The following is a 21,370-nucleotide window of genomic DNA, read 5'->3' on the forward strand; positions in this document are numbered from 1 at the left end:
GTTAAAATAAATAAGTTGGTATTTATTAATACAAAAGGCAGCACTGTGAAGAAAAAGCACTATAAAATTTATAATAAACAGAATTTATCACTTTCTAATTGAGATTTTATTTGATTGTGTTTTTGTCTATTATCATACATTTTAAACTCCTTGGGAAAACAAAGACTTTAAAATAAATGAAAAATATTAGACTTCTGATATAGCCTTTAATTTATTTTATTTTATTTTATTTTATTTTTTTTTGGTTTTTCTCCGGCACCGGGAACCGAACTCACGACCTTGCGTGTGCCAGGCAGGCGCTTTTGCCGCTGAGCTAAACCCCCAGCCCCAGCCTTTAATTTATATCAGAGTGGATAAAGCCTTATCCTTAGGCCTTTGAACTTTTCATGGCCCTTAATCCCTTCAATGTTATCTTGTGTCTAGTTTTCTTGGTTCCCCTAGTAGCAAATTAGTGAGGTACTTGTCAAGGTACTGCATGATATGGCCCCCTCCTCCTTTCCCAATTTAAGTGAGTTTAATGCTCAGTGTTTGTGTTACTCTTTGCATCTAAAGAAGTTTTTGTGGTTGTGTAGGTCAGATTTCAAGTCATTGACTCTATAAAACCCTGGTTAACTCTCCTGCTGTTTCCCCAAAGAAGATATGACCACTGTCCTTTATGTGTGCTAGCACCCATCTGCCACTGAACATAATATTTTATGAGATTATTTATTTATCTTTCTTAGAGCATATCTTCTTGCAGTCTTGGCTGTATCTAATCCTGTTTGTAGGGAAAGAAAAATACGTGCCTAGAAAGCAGCATGTATTTGTTGATGAATTAGTTTTGTGTCATGAATAAATGCAAAACCCCAGTAACTTGTCAGCAAATACTGTCTTTAAAGTTCCTTAATATTAGTACTTAACCTTAAACAGATAATCAGTTGTTTCTGTTTTTTGGAAACTCAAATAACTTGTGCACTATTTACAAACATGTTTAAATCCTTTCTTAGTCTTATTTAAGTACAATTCCTCATTTTCTAATTAATTTTGGAGATTCTTGAGGGGAGTATTTGTGTATAATTTGTACATGCATTTTTTTTTTTTTTTTTGCAGTGCCAAGAATGGTGTCTGCTATGTAAAAGAGAACCAACACATATTGGAGTTATTATGTCACTATTGTGAGAAAATATTTGGTGTGAAATTTGATGCTTGCTTTCCTATTGATTTATCTTGCCTTTAGAACATCTCAACTGATCTTGATAAATAGACCAGTGAGATCTCTTTTTAGGCTAATGGAGAAATAACTCACAAAAATCCCCTCTGACAAAGGTTAACCCAGGATTTTATATTTAGAAGTACAGTACTGTCCTCCCATATAGGCATACGGATAGATGAACTATCAGTTTGATTTTCTGGGCCTAAAGGCAAACTCGCAGTATCTTTCTGAAAGGCACAGAACCCAAGGAAATTGAGTCACTGAGCTGTGCTGAGGGTACCATAATCTACTCTACGTTTGAACTGGGCCTTCCTTTTGAGACAACAATTGTATGAGACATATATGTCTAGGGTAGGTGACTGATAATGACAGGTGAGCATGGGCCACTACTCACTGCTGCCACAGTAAATGTAAGTCTTTCATTTGTTTCTTCGGTGTCCCTCTGAAATCCTTGAATCACTTATCCGGGCACTGAGTATGGCAGAAGAAGTTAGAGCTCTGAATTTGATCAAGGGTTCAAAGCTATTGTTTTTCTTTTTCCTTTTCCTTTTTGCTTATAAGAAATGAAGAAAGGTCCTTAACTCAATGACTTCAGTTTTTTCTTTAAAATTTACTCTTGCTTACCTCACTGTTCAGAATGTTGAATAAGATAATTCTATAAAGTATCTATTATCTAATATGGTGAGATTATTATATCTAGAAACAAAGTCATAAATACATTTTAAAATGCTCATGAAAGATAGACACCTTACAGACCTAAGGGCACAGTGAGGCATTTGGACATCGATTCTGCTCTGCCTATCAAATGTCAAACTGAAAAAATAACTCGAAAGATCTATATGGTATCAGTGATTTCCGATGAGTAAAGTACTTCGGGTTTTGTAAAATTGGCAGAATGTTAAGAAGCAATGTCAAAATGACTCGTATTATTAACTATGAGAAAGATTAAACTGGATGATTTGAGAATAATTAATGTGGCAGAACAATTATGAGAGCAATGAGAAAGTCATTCTGAAGTTAAAACCTCTACACCTGAATAAAAGCCATGTATTTAGATATGACAGAATTCATTGATCTTTCCTTTTATAATTAAATTTTTATGTTTGTTGGTACATGTTTGCAGTACATGATGATTACATTCCTCATGGGGAGTTGGTGCATGTACATAAAACATCTTCATTCTTTTTCATCCCCTTTTTCCCCCTCCCTTCCCCACCTCCATCACTTAGTTCCCTTCCCTTTTGCAAAAGATCCACTTCCCTATTTCCTACTGTGTTGGTTACTGTTCTCTTATTGCTGGGACAAAATGCCTAACACCCAAAATTAAGGAAGTAAAGGTTTATTGAGCTCATGGTTTGTGGATGTTTCAGTCCATAATCAGCTGGCTCTAAGGCAGCGTGGCACATGGCAGAGGAGCAACAGTTCATGATGATAGAAGACAGCAAAAGCAACAAGAGCAAATAGGGAGGATCATGTGAGAAGACTCTTTCTGTCCCTTATATTGTATGCAGGATCCCCCTGCCCGCCAAAGGTTGGGTGTAGCCCTCACACCCATAATTCCAACATTGAATGAATCACTGAATCAATCATAACTCTAGAAGCACTCCCCCATGACTGCATGAGGCTTTTGGGGGACATCTAGATACAAACCATAGCATTCTGCCCCTGGTCCCCCAAAGACTCATGCAAACCCCTTTAGGCAAAAGACATTTAGTCCATCTCCCAGAGTTGCCAAGGTCCTAACAGTTTCAGCATTGCTGAAAAATCCAAGTCCCAGGTCTCCTCTGGGATTTAAAGCAAGTTATTATGATACCCTGTACATATGAAAAGAAAGTTAAACACTTCCAACATTCAGTGGCATAAGTTAGACATTTTCATTCCAAAAGTTACAAATGGAGACACAAAGGAATGAGACTAAGGCAATTCAAAAATCCAGCAGGGCAAACATTAAGTCCTATAGTTCCATGGGTGGCTATCTGTGGCAAGTTGTGAGCTCCATAGGGCTTGTGTGGCTCCACCTCTAAAGCATTGCTGGTGGTTGTAACACCCATGGCTTCTCTCTTAGGCCTGCTTTGCTGTCTCTTTGCAACTTTCCTTAAATGATCCATGTTCCTGGTTTTTCTAGCATTCTGGGGTCTCCACCACACCTTTGGTTTCTCATTTACAGCTTCACACACTGCCCTCTCAGGGGCACACTGCCTGGCCTGTCAGGCTTTCTGAAATCAGGGTGGAAGTTGTCTCAACTCCACAAGTCTTGCATTCTCCATGTACCTAGAACCAGTGCCACATGGATGCTGCCAAGGTCTGCTGCCAGCTGGAGCAGTAGTCTTCCTCCCCTCCTGGCTATAGGGTTCAAGTGCCTGGATTGCTGAACACTCTGAATCCAGTTCTGAGGAACAAATTTTCTTTGCTGCTGTATTCTGGTACATGGTGCGGTCATCGCCACCATTCTGGAACATGTCACTCTGTGAATTTCTTCTCAAAGCAAAGTTTTCACCTTTGCAGTTTTGACGCTGCAAAGGGTGGAGACTTCCTGCTTCTTGTGATGCCCTCAGGCCATCTTTCTATTCTCCTGTTCCATCTCAGCAGTGGAGATTTCCTTAGTTCTATCTTTGTAGTTCACAGCTTTACTGGAGCTTCTTTCCTGGCCAAACTCACATTTTAAATTATTCTGCTGGATTTTCTGCTCTTGATTCTCAACATAGATCTGTTTAAAAGCCCATAACAACAGCCATGCCAATGCCTCAATATTCAATTGCCTTGAAATTTTTTCTGCCAGTTTAATTAGTCTACTGTCCTGGATCTCAGGCAAAGTCTTTGGTCATGAGCAGAATGCAAACACACTTTTTGCCACACACTAACACACATCATCTGTAGTCCAACTACTAATGCAGTCCTTTCCAGCAGAAACTTCCAGAACTTGGTCTTTACTGGCAAGATTTCTATCAGTCTTCTGGTCCTATGAACTCTGACTAGAATCTCCCATATAGAACCTAAGGCATTCCAGCTCTACTTTTTCAGATGCTATCTCTGAACATTTGCAAACTCTTGTCACAAATCATTCCCAAAGGCTCTTGAACCACATTGTGAGGTATAGTCACAGCAATGACCCCACTCCTGGTACCAAATTCTGTGTTGGTTAATTTTCTCTTCTTGCCTGAATACCTGACACCCAAAATTAATGAAGGAAAGGTTTATTTAGTTCACAGTTCATGGAGATTTCAGTCCATAATCAGCTGGCTCCAAGGCAGGGGGGACGTGGAAGAGGAGCAACAGTTCATGGCAATGGAAGACAGTAAAAACAAAAAGAACAAAAAGGAGTGAGCAAAAATATTCTTGCTGTCCCTTATATTGTGTGCAAGCTACCCACTCCAGAGCAGGTGTAGCACTCACATCCATAATCCCAGCATTGGACCATGAATCAATTACAAACTCCAGAAGCCTGCCCCCATGACTGTGTGAGGTTTTGGGGGAATATCTAGATGCAGACTATAACACCTGCCATTTTTATTTCTTTTGTTCTTTATGTATATGTTGCATTTTTAAGATATGAGAAACCATATGATATTTTAGCTTGTATGTCTTTCACTTAACATTGTTGTCTCATAATTTATAGTTCCTTACAGCAGCATTGTACTTTATTGTATATAAATGTCACATTTTATATTTTCATTAAACTTTCTTCTATTTAAAATTTCATAGTGTTTGAATGAAAGTATCCCTGCAAACATAAAGACTTCTAAAAGTAATTGTCATTCATGAGTTTTGAAATTGAAGCATCTTTAATGTCTGTATCATAGAACTGTATTATAAGTAAAACAATCTATTATCACATTTAGGACCTCAGTTTACTTATTGTTTTGCACTGGAGATTGAATCATGGGTTTTCACACATCCCCAACCCTTTTAGTATTATTATTATTGTTGTTGTCATTTTTAAATTTAAATTTAAACTTTGGGACAGAGGCTGACTAAATCCCTGAGTTGCTCAGGCTATGCCTGACCTTGCAGTCCTCCTGTCTCAGCCTTGTAGAGTTCTGGGATTATAGGCATGACAATGCCTGGCTAATTTACTGAATTTTATAGTAGAGTTAATGGTAATAGAACACATTTTTATTGAAGATGACATGACCCCTGACAGTTGGAGTCTTTGGAGAACTCTAAATTTAAACACAGTGAGCTATTTTATACACTATTTCTACTTACCCTTCATAAATTAACAATTTTTTCTTTTTGTAGAGAATCTACATGTCACTATAAAGATAGAATACTGTAGCATAGACAAACTTAATATTCAGAGAGTTCTATTCTACTCTATATTCTTTGATTAAAGCCTTAGACTAGTGAAGTAAATTCATGGGTGACAATTAGGGGTAAATGTTTGGATTCAGCGGACTGCAAATCACAGCCTTCATCTAAAGTGAATTGGAATGACACAGTCAAAGTGTCCTTTGAATAACGTCTTTCTTCCTATTAGCACACATATTTACTGTTTGCTAGGCAAGGTAGGTATGAGGAAGATAGACATTTTGTTTGGCTAAGAATAAGAGCAAAAGCAGTATTTTGGGATATTGTTATTGTGTGGTCCTTTTTATTATTATTGACACTGTATTATGGTAAGGTATTCACTGTTCACTATTATGTGCACTCAGATGGCAAACACATTGATAAATTAGGATAGCAATTTGTGGACAAGATCCATCAACTTGGGAATAGGTGCAAAGGGAAACTGAAGGAACTGCCAAGCAAGTTGACTGGAAGTAATGCTGCAATACATTGAACTTGGGTTTTAGGAACAAGAGGCACTAGATGATAGTTGTTGGTGAAGGGCAAAGATAAAGAGTCTGAATCACAGAGTCATTTTAAAATTTAGCTGGGGATCATGTCCATAAAAATAAGCTTTACAGTATAGAATTGTTCTATAATCTAACAGATTTTGAATAGTTTTATTTTATTTTGTGAATATGAAAGTCTCATATATAAATATGATGCAGTTTGCTGAGGCTGTTAGAAACAGGAAAATTAGTATGTGAAATAATGATAGTGTAAAAATTTCACCCAGGATGATAGCAATGAACTAAGTGAAAAGTTGATTAGGAAAACTGTTGTGCTAGAAAAAATATACAGCTGAGTAAATGCTCAAATGCCAAGCTTGGCAGAGATAATTTAGAGATAATTCTTAAGCTTTATTATTTGGAGGATAGATAAAAAAGAAACCTATGTTATAATAAACAGAAATGAAAATATTAAACAAATTAATTTGAGCCCATAAGTCTAATAATTTTAGATTTTTTTTTTCTGGTGCCAGGAATTGAACTCATGACCCTGCACTTGCCAAGCAGGTGCTGTGCCGCTGAGCTAAATCCCCAGCCCCCATAATTTTAGATTTAAAGCTGTTGATATGATTGTTTGGATGAGAGCAGTGGATGCCACTTGGTGTTCCAGACATAGTTATAAATGCATTATTCCAACTCCAGTATGAAGCCACAAGACAGGTTTGCAGACTTTTTACATTAACATGTTAGTTAAATCTGTAGGGCTGATAAGGCCAAAGGAACTGGTGAGTAAAGAGAAGTGAACTGGGAAAGATAGTAGTTGCTTTACAATAGCCCTTCAGTGGCAGAAAAGGAGGAGTAGCTGGGTTTATTTACTGACAGTGAAGTCTGACAACATGTCAGATCAAAGTTCCCTAAATCAAAGGATTTAGGGAAATGTTTCTGCTAATACAAAATTATGAGTGAGAAGCTGATAGTGTGCAATCATTGAAACCAGAGATTTGAGAGAGTTACACATAGGAAGGGTAAACAGTTAAAGTTGTAAATTGACATAAGTAAGAGTGTATGAAGTGATATAAGGCTGTTGGTATTGCCGGTCTAAAAGTTAACACATAAGGAAAATTTTAGTTGTAGACTAAGGTTTAAAAGTGGATAAAATAGGTTTTCTTTTGCCTGGATGTGTACATATCTTAATATTTTCATAGTGTTTTAAATTTCTATTTCTTTTTTTAATTTTAATAAATTGTTCATGCAATTAGCTAAAATAATATATCTCCCACTCATCTCATGTTCTCATTGGGCAAATTGCTAGTTTACTACAAAACACCTAACTGCCTCTAAATATGGCCTTAATTTTATCCTTAAGTTAGGCTAAACTTCCCTTCAGATAGGATCACTTAGCAAAGTTTCATACATTAGGAAATCTAACATATTTGCACTTCAAGTTTCCTATGTTTGAGTTGTTTGCATTTTCTGATATCTACCCTTGAAGCCACTATTCCTGGGTAGTAAATTTGTCCTTGTATGACATGAAAGTATGAGCTCAAACACACACACACACACACAAGCACACACACACACACAAGCACACACCACACCACACAATCACCAAACACACATTAAAAAACAAGAACAAAAACTACTGAACCTGACCAATGAAAGTCTTTCACAAAGCTTATGGAAGGTATATATTTTATTGTAATCCCAGTGTGAGTATTCTCTGAATTTGAGTAGCTGGGTTTATTTACTGACAGTGAAGTCTGACAACATGTCAGATCAAAGTTCTGGCATTGGCTGATGAGGCTGCTGAACTGTCACTAAGAACACTTAGAAGAAGAACCAAGAATTCAAGGGAAATCACCTTAAATTGTACTTCAGGAGAAACATGCTTTCCCTCACCATTGGGCTATAATCAGACTTCTGATAATTCAACAATTTTAAGTAAAATTTGGAACATGATTGTTAGGGCTATGTGCTGTTATAAAGGAAATACAGCAAGATGTATGCTTATGTATTTGTTTACTTAAATAGATAAATCAGTTGGTACAAATATGTATGATTTATGATTGATATCTAAAAATAAAATTTAACTGATGCCTTGGGAGCATTTTTCTAAGTAAAATACAAAAAGCATTTATACTACATCTAGCAGTGTTTATCTCCTGGTGAACCCATAATTTTGATACCAATGACATTTCACAGAAGCACAACATTATAGCTCTATATCTGTAAAAGAGGTGCTATATTCCATGGAAACTTATGAAAAGAAGTTATCTCTTGGGAATTCTGTTTGATTATTTCTTTTAGAAATGAACTTTAAATGTGAGTTGATGGAACAGGCTTATTGCATCCTTTAACTTAAACTGTGAAAGGATAAAATAGGAGCCATGAAGAGCCTAGTTCCCCACTAGGAACAACCAGAAGTCTTTTTCTCCTTTCTGCTTAATGAGAAAAAATTATTCTATTAGAGAGAAGGTAGAAGAGAACAATTCATTCAATATTTAATGATTTTAAAGGCAACCATCTTTAGTAGCAAAGTGTGGCAATTCTTTAAATCACTTTATAGCTTTAAGTTAGAAATGTCTGACATCAAATTATTTCAACCAGAGCATATACCATAAGGAGCTGGGGCAGGGAATGTTGAAGACAGCGTGCAGTTCTTATTAGGGAAGAAGGAAGTGTCTTTATCACAAGCTTTGGAGGGATGAACTGGCTTGAGTAGAAGTGTGGCTGAACATGGAGTTCTTCATAGTTATTATGAGCTGCTTTTTACAAAGCCTCTTTCTCCCTCCTCTTTGCATGCTTTATATAAAAAGTAAACTGTTCTTGACAATAGATTATTTTCATAATATTTAAAATTACAACCTTAGTGATAATATCACATTAATTATAATTAGAAATATTATTTTATTATTTCTGAAATAAAGTAAAATAATTGCCTCGATTATTGTTCTGCTCAGATAATGTTAAGACTAATGGTTTTTTGGGGAGTGTTTGCTCTACTTTGACAGTGTTTCAGAGAAGGGAACTTTGTATAGAAGTGTTTCTTTCTCTGCTACCTTGGGTTGATGGAAGTTTATTATAAAGATGGAAAGATAAGTGAAGGATCCCAGCAATGCTGGTAAGTTTTTTTGTGAAATGGAACCTTATTCAGGATCCCATAACTATAGCAACATAACGATGCTCACAGTTTTTTTTTTTTCTTGGCTGTCTCTGCCTCTGTGTCACAGCTTCTGAACTTCACACATGTCGCTCTATGTGATCATCCTGCAGAAGAAATCTGAGGGTAGCAGGAAGAAATTGTCATGGCTGTGAAGTACCTTAGCCCCGATTATACAGCTGTGGACCTTGCATTTGAATTCTTGTCTGCTTTCAGAGTCCCACAAGGACCTTTCTTAAGTTCTGTTTCCAGGGGCAAGATGAATTTCTACTTGGGGCAAGATGAATTTCTACTTGTATAAGTTTTATAATATGCCAAATCAGGAGTCAAGTCCAAAATTCTTTTGTTTACTGTTTTCCTAACCTAAGAATTTTTCTTAATGTCTTTGTTTCATTTTATTTACTTTAATGTATTCTGTTATTCATAGCTTATTGTCTTAATATAAAAATTTTCTTTAAACATCTCCACTAAAGCTTGTTTCCATTCAAAATTAATATATATATTTAGTATTTGATGTGTTATATTCATTTTGTAAATTACAACAGAAAATAGACAAGATATACTTTTGTACTTCAAAGAATTTAAGTCCAGTAATAATGGAGAAAACAAAGACAAATAGTAATAATACACAAATAAAATTAGAAGCATATTGAAAATATATATTGTCTGAGCCCTCAGAAATGGGGAAAAGGGAGAGATGATTAGGCAAGGTAAAGAGGATGTTTAGGACAGTTATACTACTCATGTATTGTATATGCCACTATAAATGTATCCTATCCCATAGAATGTGTAACAGCAACAGTGAACCCTAACATAAAGTGTGGACTCAGGCATGATAGTGACGACCAGTGAAGGCTCATCATTTGTAACAAATGTTCATGTGTGGTGGATTATGCTCCCAGTGGGATTGGCTGTGCATGCTGCAGGGCAGGGATTTTGAAAAATCTTTGTATGCCCTGGTAAATTTTTCTGTGCCACCAAATTGGTCTAAAAATATAATCTATTAAGAACAAAACTAAAAATCTCACTGTCAGAGTGGGATTTGAAGGATTGGTAGAATGCTGAGAGGTAGAAAAAGGGATAGAATAGATGTGACCTTATTTCCTGGTGGTGTACAGAGATAAGCATGATGACAGAGCATGCCACGGACACTTGCCTGGGATAGGGTGCTCATCATAAATTCCACAAAGAAGAGTCAGAGAAGGGAGGGGGAGGCCATGTCATGGACTACCTTGACAGTGGGATTGTTATTTTTGTTGTAATTGAGAGAGTCACTGATGGCTTTTGCCCTGAAAAATTACTTGTTAGGCATCTTGCTTTGGGACTAAGAGCTAGAACTGATCACACAGGATAGAAGACTCATGGAGAATTTTGAGCAAGAGATAGCACTGCCTGAACAAGAGAGATAAGAGTGAACATAGAAAAGCGAGATGGATAGGAAAGACAATTTGGATTTAAAATCTGTGTCATAGAAATTGAGAATAAAGGAAAGCGAGAGCCTGATTATCCAATAGAAAATTTTCTGAACTAAGAGTCAGAAAGAGACAATCATGGATGTTGGTGTAAGAGAGGCTAATGAGGTCAGTGTGCAAGAACACATGTATTGCTTTAAAAACAAAGGTTATGTCACACTTGTAGAATAGATACTAACTGTATTTTCTTTGGCTACGGAAGGAAATAATCTTCGTTAACCAAATACAGTATTATATTATCCAAAGTCTATAACCAGACCTGTTTTTATGTTGTAAAATAGTCAATGATATGTTAAAAGGATATTATAAGAATCAGTGGAGCTTCTTCATATGGATACTGAGATGTCAGATAGCTTTGATATTGCTAATAAAAAGCTGTGGTGTGGTAACATTATTGCCATAATAAAGAATGAATGAGGCCTTATTTTTCATCTTTATTGACTAAGAAGAACAGAATATTAATACTTTAAAAAATTTTTCAATTTTAATGACAGAAATACAAGGATGTCTTTAATTTTCAATGAACTCTTGGCTGTTTCCTACAAAACTGTATTTCTTTTGGTAAGTAAGGAAGAGCAAGTGGATGATGACTATACCACCAGCATCATGTGTCACAAACCCCATGATTTGCATATGTTATCTTTTAGTTCTCTTAATCCACAAACTATACATTTGTTTCTTTCATCTTGATTTTACTGAGGAAAAAATTTAGAATTAGAATATTTATAAAATTTCTCCAAATTACAGAGCTAGTAAAGATATCTGAATGAGGACAACTTCATTTTGAATTGAAAAGGGCAAATGAATGAATATATTTTTATTTTTAACCTAAAATATTAAGGAATTCTCTATTGTGGAGGCATCATAACATAGGTATGATTTTTTTTAATTTTAACTGACACAAGACATAAATGTTGCATATATCATAAGATACCATGCAATGGTGTAAACTATCTTTTACATATTAGAATCAAACAGTTTTAATAATTGATTGGGTATGGGATTGGGTGGATGTATGGCCAACGGTGATCTAGGATGGTTCCAAAGTTTCTGAGCTGCAAAGCACATATACTGTTGTTCCTTTCTTCTAGATGGGGGCACGTGAAGAATATAAGGGGTCCAAGACGTTACGAGTTTGAGGTTAGGCATGCTGCTTGAGGGGGACGTGAGCTATGCAAAGAGACAAATTTAATGGGCTGCTGATTATGAGGGTCTGGAGGCTTGGAAGACAGGGATGGAGTGGAGACAAAGCTTTAGAGTCATCAGTTGCAAGTCAGTCACTGAAGGCATGGATGAGCACATAATATTTCCCAAGGAGGCAATGTAGAGTTGAAGAAGAAGGGTGATGTGTGACACCCATGGGATCAGTGGCCTTCAGGGGGAGAGCAGAGAGAGTTGCTGGCAGAAAAGACTGATGATAGTGTCCAGAAATGAAAATCCTCAGGGTACATGGGATTTCATTTTAGCGTTTAGTGATGTCATTTGTTTGTGAAATAGCCATTACAATATTGCTTCTCTTGTACATCTGTCCTCTGTCCTCAGTGTATTAAATGACACGTTATGCATCTCCATTAAGAAGAAAGAAAAAAAACAGAAGAAACATTTTTTTTCCCTAATTGCATTTCCATTAAGAAGAGGGGGAAAAAAGCAGAAAAAGTGGTTTTATTCCTAACTGCTGGTGTGTGATGTATGATATAAGCAATTCTGCACTTGTTTATAAATATACAATTAGGTTTCAACACACATATTAGGTATAACTAAAAAATGACAAACATTTGCATAATCTTGGGGCTAGAGACAAAGCCTTTTATAGCTGTTTCTTGTAGTATTATACCAGGAGTCAATCATAATTATATGTGATAATAATTTAAAAAGTTTGTGCAAATATAACCCTTACCAAAATGTAGCTCATAGTCTGTGAATTAATATGAAACAAAAATTTCTTGGTTAATAGAAATTCTTATATTGAAGTTTGTATTGTTTACACAACAAAAATGCCAGAAGAGAATACCTATGATTAGGCTGAAGTAAATCATGTTTGTATGTTTTATAATTATACAGTTGTGTTAATTTTTCCTTTTATATGTACATATATATATCAGATTTTGAAATACCCCTTATGAAAATAATACTATAGTCATATCTGATAAATTTAAACTCTATAAACTTGAGACAAAGTTTCTGGTTTCTTCCAATTTTAAGTGAAGATAAAAATGTTTTCCAACCTGGCATATAGCTCAACAGCACAAGTGCCTGCCTGGCAAGCGCAAGGTCCTGAGTTCAATTCCTGGTACCACAAAACAGGTTTTCAAGTGTTGTTAATAATGATAGACATGTTCCAAATTAAATTGGAAATTTTAATCAAGGGGTTATTTTGAAAAAACTATGCAGTGTATTTAAGGTAGTTGTTCAATGAGTTAGCGATAAGTTTAAGTTTTAGGTGATTCTAGCTTTAAATCCAGAGTAGAATCTGTTCACTTCTTTATACTTTATATTATCGGACTGAAATTAATTTTATTTCAAGAAAAAAGAATAAGACACAAACATTTTGAATACTGTAAATCTCTAAGGTATGTTGGAATCCATGGTGGATGTAACCTGTACTCTTTGAGAGAAATTTGTAGCACCATCACTTTTAGAATACTCTCCAATGACTATTATTTTAATCTGTGATCAATAAATTAACACATAGGTTATTTTAAAGCTCCTCTAAAATGCTTTTCCACCGCAGTTTTCTTAGGATAGGTTGTCTAGTCTTGTATTTCTTCTTTGTGTGCATCTATATTTTGCATTAGCCATATAGGGAGTTTGCTTTTGCCTCTTTCCTAGATAAACAGTGGTATATTCCTGAATTTTATTTGTATAGTACATTTTAGCAAATTATTTTTAGAATTCTATAAGTATAATGGTTTGGTTAAAGAATAGATCAGTTTTACATAGAATTAAGTGAAACCATTGAAGGAACTACATTTAAAAATGTAGTTCTTTTATTCACATATTTAACCATAAATCACCGATTAATTTTGTTTGTGAGGAAGAGAATGGAATGGTTACTTTCTACATCTTAAAATCTGATTCTTTTTATTTGTTGTAGGTTTTATTGGGATTTAATAATGCTTATAATGATGGTTGGAAATCTGGTCATCATACCAGTTGGAATCACCTTCTTTACAGAGCAAACAACAACACCATGGATTATTTTCAATGTGGCATCAGATACCGTTTTCCTGTTGGACCTGATCATGAATTTTAGGACTGGGACTGTCAATGAAGACAGTTCTGAAATCATCCTGGACCCTAAAGTGATCAAGATGAACTATTTAAAAAGCTGGTTTGTCGTTGACTTCATCTCATCAATTCCAGTGGATTATATCTTTCTTATTGTAGAAAAAGGAATGGATTCAGAAGTTTACAAGACAGCCAGGGCACTTCGCATTGTGAGGTTTACAAAAATTCTCAGTCTCTTGCGCTTACTACGACTTTCAAGGTTAATCAGATATATACATCAGTGGGAAGAGGTAAGTCATATATTTTTTTTCTTAGAGCCAGTATTTTATTATTATGACTGTTTGAGTATGAATGTGCCATGTGTAACAAGTTATATGAAATCGGAGTGCAAAGCTTTCTTTGAGTACACCTTTTGGTGCATAAATGATATATTTGTGTCTCCAAAAGAAATGAGCAAATACTAGATTTGAATAAACTGAAGAAAGTGATTACAAAGCAACAATCTTATGTTAATTTAGTATATTTTAAATTTAATTAATATATTTTTTTCTAATCAATACAACTGTTCTCCTTTGGAGGATTGTTTTTTACCTAATATGAATATACCAAGTACCATATTTGATAAACATGTGGGATCTGATGTAGGATATCTCTAAAAGATAGTGTTGTATATGTTTCCTATATATTAAATTCCAGTAAATTTATGTTCAAAGGTAATACAGTGTGATTATCTCCAAGTTATATGTATAAAAACTTGGATTTTAGCATAATACGGTTGCTCATTTTTATACCCTGCCAATAGTTACTTCTTACAGTTTTTTCTTATTAGTTCATTTCATAATACTTAAATCAGCATATCCAGGAGAGAAATTACTACCTAGAGAACACAAATAACACAGTGAATGACTGGAATGAATTTGGCCAGTCAGGCCCCTATTTTGCTGAGTGGGGCTTCTGCTATTCTCAGGTAATGGGTGGCATTGAAAAGAGTTCAGCTAACTGGAATATGCAAAGGTGTGAGTGAAATGGGCCATTATGAAGCAATGCATTTATGTCTCTAACTCCAAAATCTGTACATTAACCTGTTTGACTTCCTTTTTTTTCTAAGTCTGCCTTTTTGCGTTAATTATAACTTGAATTTTATAGTCCTCTTAAAATGAGAATCAAAAAGGCCTATAGAGTGCTTCAACCAGCACCAGTGAGAGCGGTGTACGCGCTGTGGATTGTTCCTCTACTCCTACGGAAATGCTTTTCAGCATTTTGAAGATAAATTGTGCCTTTAAACAAGTCATAAATGGAAGTTCTTTTTGCTTTCTGTGTGGCTGTAGCAATGTTTTGTGTGTGCTTATCAGTGACATTTTCGTTCACAGGATTTCAGGAAATGACATGCAATAATAAAACACTGCATAATACACTGATGAAAAGGCATAAAAACGGCATGTTCTTAAAATATGGATATGGAATACATTTAAAATCAAATGAAGTACATTTGAGAAATTGGATTCATCTTGTAATTTTTCTCTATATAACATATTCCAACTAAAGTGGAATAAATGTTCAATTCCCCAAACTTTTTTGTACCAGTTTAAGATTAATATCAAACCAATATAATTGATAATAATAGCTAATATTTATTGAGGGCTTATTATTTGTGAAGTAGTATATTTTATTCTTTACATTAATTAGCTCATGGAATCTTCCTAACAACACAGTGAGGTAGATACAATTATTATCTTCATTATACAGGTAAGGATAATTAAACAGAATAAGATAACCTGCCCAAAATTTCACAGAGGTCATAAGGCATGGAGCAGGGATTCTAACCATAATTCCATATGCAGTGTTCTTAACTTGCAAAATTATAAAAGTTCTGACTCTAGCACGTATTCTTTTCATTACCAATTCTTAACATTTCCCCATGTATCGATTATATAAGAAATTGTAGAGAACTATTCTTGACTAAGACTGTGATCCATGCAACATAACAGATTTGAATAGCTACCTCTTAAAACAAGGCCACAAAATATTTTAACAAATAGTCTGTGAAAGAAAAGTCACTGATATAAATACCCAGTCAATTAAAAATACAGTAGGCAATGCGGCTATTTTTAATGTTTTGTGGTTTTAACCCAGTTACCCGAGAGAATGGCAGCAGGATGAACAGATGGCATCGTATCAGATAAAATGGCAGGCCATGTGGTTGCAGAAGAGGACACTCTTCAACTCTGATGTCCTTTGTTCCTCGCAGGGGTCAGAGGCACCTAGATGTGTGTGTAGCAGGGCCGTGTTTTAAAGATGCCATTCAGGAACATCAGCTCACTGCCGTAATTAGTGCAAAATGCAGTTAATAAGCACTTACAGATACTTGGTAACCAAACACATTTAGGACAGAGTTGTGAGTTGGCAAGATCTTTTTATAAATAAATGACCCTAGTAGTAGGTGAACCATAAGCTCATTTAAGAGAAGAATGTTTTCTTTATTATATGATATAACCCGTATAATATCATATATCATGGTTATTTAATGCCTGTTAGTAATACTGTTAAACAGGGAAGAACACATTCATGATTCAGAATTTAATACAAATTCATCATTCCACCCACATGACTCAAACCATAATCATAAAGAAACTTGAATCATTCCCAAACTGACAAATCTGTACCTGATTTTTTAAATATCACCAGGATATGTTTACAAGTAGAAATACAACAGATAAATTAGAAGAGGTAGCTCTGTGAGCTTTGGGAATAAGACTGCAGAGGAAGCTTTGCGTTCACCCACATGTCTTTGAGTTCTGAGTGTTTTAGTACCAAGCTGGCTATTGCTAAATTCAGCAAATTTGGGGAAGTAATGTGTGAAGTCTGGAAGCTGCTGCTTTTCTAAATGAATCATTCTCAAGGAAAGCGGCTGCCTTCTATAGGAAACTACTTCCATCTTCAACAATTACTGTTTGTGTGTTTTTTTTTTTTAAAGGTCTGGTCTGAATTAGTTTAATTGAAGAACAACAAGAAGCACTGAAGCCAGATATATATTATGAATGAAATACAGAAAGTTTGCTATTTAATCCTTCTGTTATATCACTATAAAGTTAAATGAACTGGCTAATACATTAGCAAACAGCTGATACAGGAAACCAATTTATGAAATGCCATAGTGTTAAGATGTCAGGAGGGAAGTTTTTCTCATGAGCCAATTTTAAGATAAATTGCTTTAAGATGCAAAAATAGAGCTCTCTGACACTAGACTGAAACTTTTTATATATATTACCAGGTAAAGTGAAAATCTGAGGCAATTTAGATAAATCAGGACAGAAATTTTCTTGTCTAGTAACCTCCATAAAACTGAGGTGAGTTTTTCCTACTCTTGTATTTTGGTTTAAAAAATAATTATCTTGATTCAGTATTGTTGCTGTTATTATTGTTGCATTTCAAGTAGTGACAGTGTTCTCAGCCAGATTGCTATTTTGTAACCTATCACAAAGGGAATCAGTTCTCTATGATCCTCCTAAAAGAGACATATGGTGAAGAAATCCTCGGAAATTAAATGGAATAGTATTAAGAATTTGTGACAATCACAAGCCACTGAAGAGATAAAGAGTAGATTAAGAGCTTAGTGAATAGAAGATTATTCGGCTTGTGAAAGTGAAGAGTTCTAGGACTCTCAAATGTCACAGCTGCTGACCTTAGTCATTTTGTCAAAGGCAGGGAACCCTTGACGTTTTTAGAGAATATTAATTCAAGAGAGAAATCCCTCTTTGTAATGACTTTCTGTTTGTAGTTTTTGATATTAAAAACAAAGTATGGAGTTTTCATGGATAATATAATAATGTGGTAAAATGTACAACTGTATAATAACTATGGTTTTATAGTATATGAGATGTGATTAAAATATGGTGAACATTTAAATTAAAAAATAATTGCAATAAGAGACACATTGTCATGAATCTTCCTCGAAATACTCCCTCTCGCTTCAAATACACTTGTCCTTTCTTTCCCCTTTCAGAAGCAGGTTTGGAACTCCTCTGCTGAATGTCTTTAGCTTGCCTGGCTGCTTGGCTGTCCTTACATTTATGTTTCATGCTCAGTTTGACTTTGGGAAGAGCCAGAACTTGTGCGGTGCACGGGCTGGCGGATAAAATGGATGAGGACACACTAGGAGAGTTTTTAAAAGCCTACATTTCCATTGGGTAGGCGCAACCTTCACTGTATTTTTTTGTATCATACTTTGAAAAGACACTGTAAGAGGACTTGTAGAACAACTTCAGAAAGGGACAAGAACAGTTGAATAAGTATGTTTGAAGTGACGGGAGTATTTTGAAGGAAATTAATGGCAATGCATCTTTTAATTTTTTAAAAATTTAAACATTCATTGTTACATTGTGAGGACTCCTTGTATAAACATCAAATTTTATTTTTTGTTTTTCGTTTCCTGACTCTTCAATCTCCCTTGTGTGTAGATTTTAGACATACTATAATTAACTAAATATATTTTGAGTCAAGAAAGAGGGATTGTGGTTTTGCTGTTCATATGTCCATAGGAATTTCAGATGAGTAATGCGCCTTGAAACAGTGCTGTTTCAGCAGTTAATACTGAATTTTTATGGTAGTTGAGAGATGGGTTTATGTACACATTATGTTTATCAACAGAGCGCTAATAAGGAGATTTAGGCCATGGGAAGCTTGACTTTAGCATTTTTAGTGACATATTAGGAACCAACTCTTGCCGTAAGTACCTTACGTATAATTATTTAACTTTTTTTATCTTTTAGAAAAAGAAAAACATCTAAGATAGACTGCAAACAAGCAGCAGTGTTTTCCTAGCCCTGTCCTGGACTAGAACTTAGAGCTCCCTATTATCTGTCGCATCCAATCTGCTTTTCTCTTCTGTGCCTTGGAGGCTCTGTGCTCCTCCCACCCCCATCTCACTGTTGTCACTTCACGTTTGTACCAACCACTATTTCTGTTTGCTTGATTTTTAATTTTACAATCACCCTTGTGAAAATAATTCCTCCTGCTCCTATAATTTTGTGTGTGTTAACTGTAAATTTGGAAAGCTGGTATTTTCTAGAATTCCTTTTAAAAATCAGACGCAACAGCATGAACTCAGCTGTCTTAGCACTTTTACAATGAAAAAGTCTGCCAGTGCTGCATGCATTAGTTTATGATATCTAGTTGTATGTATTTTACTTTCCCTTTGAGCACTATGGACATGTATAGGAAAAGGTCAATGGCAGTTTTGCTCTTGAACTTCCTTGTATATTAGTACAGGGTTCTAAATGTTATCAATAATTAGAGCATGCCTGTCCACTAAATAATAGGCAATGTTCTGTGTTCTAAATCTGTTAAAGAATTATGTAGAAATGTTCTCTACTCTTAAGCCTTTATTGAGTAGTGTCTGTGTTCAGGTGCCGTGCATAAGAATACAAAGCAGGTGCCCGTTGTGTAGGAAAAGCCGACATGCAAGCAAATAACCACAGATGTTACGGCAAGTGGTGGAATGAGAGAGTTTGTTCTGTGTGAGTGGAGGCCTTCAAAGATACTAAAGTGAGTCCAGATGAACAAGCAGAGCCAATGGGCCAGGCAGAGGAATGTACTGCAGTCAGATGAGATACAGGAAGCAGTGTAGCACAGTAGTTGTGCTCTCTGGGGTGACTCTGGAAATAGAGAAGGGAATTGGTACTCAATAAAGTGTCTTCGAGGTGTTTGGGGTAGGAGATTTGCATGTTGGAGTGTTGGAGCATGAGGAGGATGGGGAGGGTGAGTGCGGCAGAGCTAATACTGCCAGGGAAGAGAGGTCTTCATCACTTGCATTGTTTGCATATAGTCGGTGTCAGGAAGGATACTTTTATTCTTGCAGCACTAGCAGTTCAATTCAGGACCTTTACACTGAACTATATCCCTTACACTTTTTAAAATTACATTTTTACATTTTAATTTTTAGATGTGGTCTTGTTAAGTTGTGCTAAATTGGGCTTGAACTTGTGATCCTCCTGCCTCGGCCTCTGTGTGTACTGAGATGAAAGGTGTACTCTACTGCTCCTTGCTAGGACACATTTTTATTTTAATAGCTGAAACAAGTTTTATATTTGCCATTGTAGTATTTATCAGTTAATAAGATATATTTTTCAAAGAAGGCCACTTTGTGATGTTTTGTGATTTAAGTATCAGTTAGACTGGATGTTTTAACTTTTCTGGGATGTGGAGTGGATTTTGTACTAGAAATTAGGGTATGTGGATGTTTATTTAAACTGTGACTTTATTTTTCCACTTTTGGCAGAACCAGAACCAGGTAAAGTGACTTTTTATATCTATACATAAAAGTCCAGTTGTGAAGTTCAAGGGAAATGAGGTATATGGAAATGATTTGAAATATTTAAATGGATATATGTCTGTAATATTTATAAATGCAATATTTGTTTTTAATTTTGTTTGTTACCCATTTATTACCACTCAGTTCTGAATGAGCCCCTCATTTACTTTCTATTGGCGCATCTTTGCAGTCCACAGTGATTACATTCATTGTGGGGGGTTGGTGTATGCACAGAACACATTTTAATTCTTTTTACTTCCCCTTCCTCCTCCCTTCCACAATCTTTAGATTCCTTTTCCAGTTGCAAAAGGCCTATCTCCCTGTTTGCTATTATCCATCCTATGTTTTGCTCTTTAGATTATGTATACGTTGGGTTTCTCATATAAGATGAACCATGCAGATTTAAGCTTATGTATCTGATAAATGTTATATTATAATGCCAGTTTTCTCGGATTAGCATCTCTACTGATACCAACATTCTTACACATGTGTGAATGACCTGACATTTTCTGCAGGCAAATATTCTGCTAAAGACCACTAGGTGTCCTCTATTGGTTATGTTAGTTCAGAGTTCTATATTCTAAAGTACCAAAACAATCTATATTTTTTGAAGTTTTTCATTTATGATATTTTAAAATCACTGTACTGCTTGGGTAATTTATTTGTAGAGAAACTGAATGAGTATGGATATTCATATATCCAAAAATTACTTCTCTGTTGTACTTTGTTTTCGGGTTAAGCAAAGAACTTTATTTCTCTAAAGAATCATTTGTAATATGAGAGAATTATTTTAAATACACTGTATTTTTTCAAGTGTGATATTTGAACAGATACCCTGAAGTTCTAAGATACATTGTGGTAAGTTCTATTTGGATATGAAATGCTAATGCAACATTATTGGAAAGAGATTAACAAAGTGTGTGTATGAATGAACATATGAGTGTTTGAAGTAAGATACCTCATTTTATAAATGTTCTTTGGTCCATGCCCTGCAGCAGATCTATGATAATACCAATGCTTTTGACATGGCGATTTCAGTCTAATGTTAGAGTGTATGATCCAATTTGAAACATTCTTGCCTCTTATTTTGAGATTAAATTAGTCATTTTTCTTAATACCCGCTGATTGGTCTAACCTATGATCTTATTTTGCATGTTTTCCTGTACTGACATGGATATACAATGATAATAATCAGATTTGTATCCAGAATTAAAACTGCACACCCTGACGTCC

At 35.3% G+C, this 21,370-nt stretch overlaps 1 protein-coding gene across 1 annotated transcript in view; it reads left to right on the forward strand.

Annotated features, from left to right (window-relative positions):
* Window positions 1-9,272: 9,272 nt before the first annotated feature.
* The window catches only part of Hcn1 (hyperpolarization activated cyclic nucleotide gated potassium channel 1), a 310,929-nt gene continuing 298,831 nt past the window's right edge, over window positions 9,273-21,370 (forward strand). Inside the window, exons 1-2 of the mRNA XM_005392730.2 lie at window positions 9,273-9,403; window positions 13,694-14,117. Of these exons, the coding sequence (XP_005392787.2) occupies window positions 9,273-9,403; window positions 13,694-14,117 (555 nt within the window). The remainder of the gene's footprint in view (window positions 9,404-13,693; window positions 14,118-21,370) is intronic.

Source organism: Chinchilla lanigera, unplaced genomic scaffold (genome assembly GCF_000276665.1).
Source record: "Chinchilla lanigera isolate Chin_1 unplaced genomic scaffold, ChiLan1.0 scaffold00045, whole genome shotgun sequence".
In the NCBI taxonomy this organism is placed as follows: Eukaryota; Metazoa; Chordata; class Mammalia; order Rodentia; family Chinchillidae; genus Chinchilla; species Chinchilla lanigera.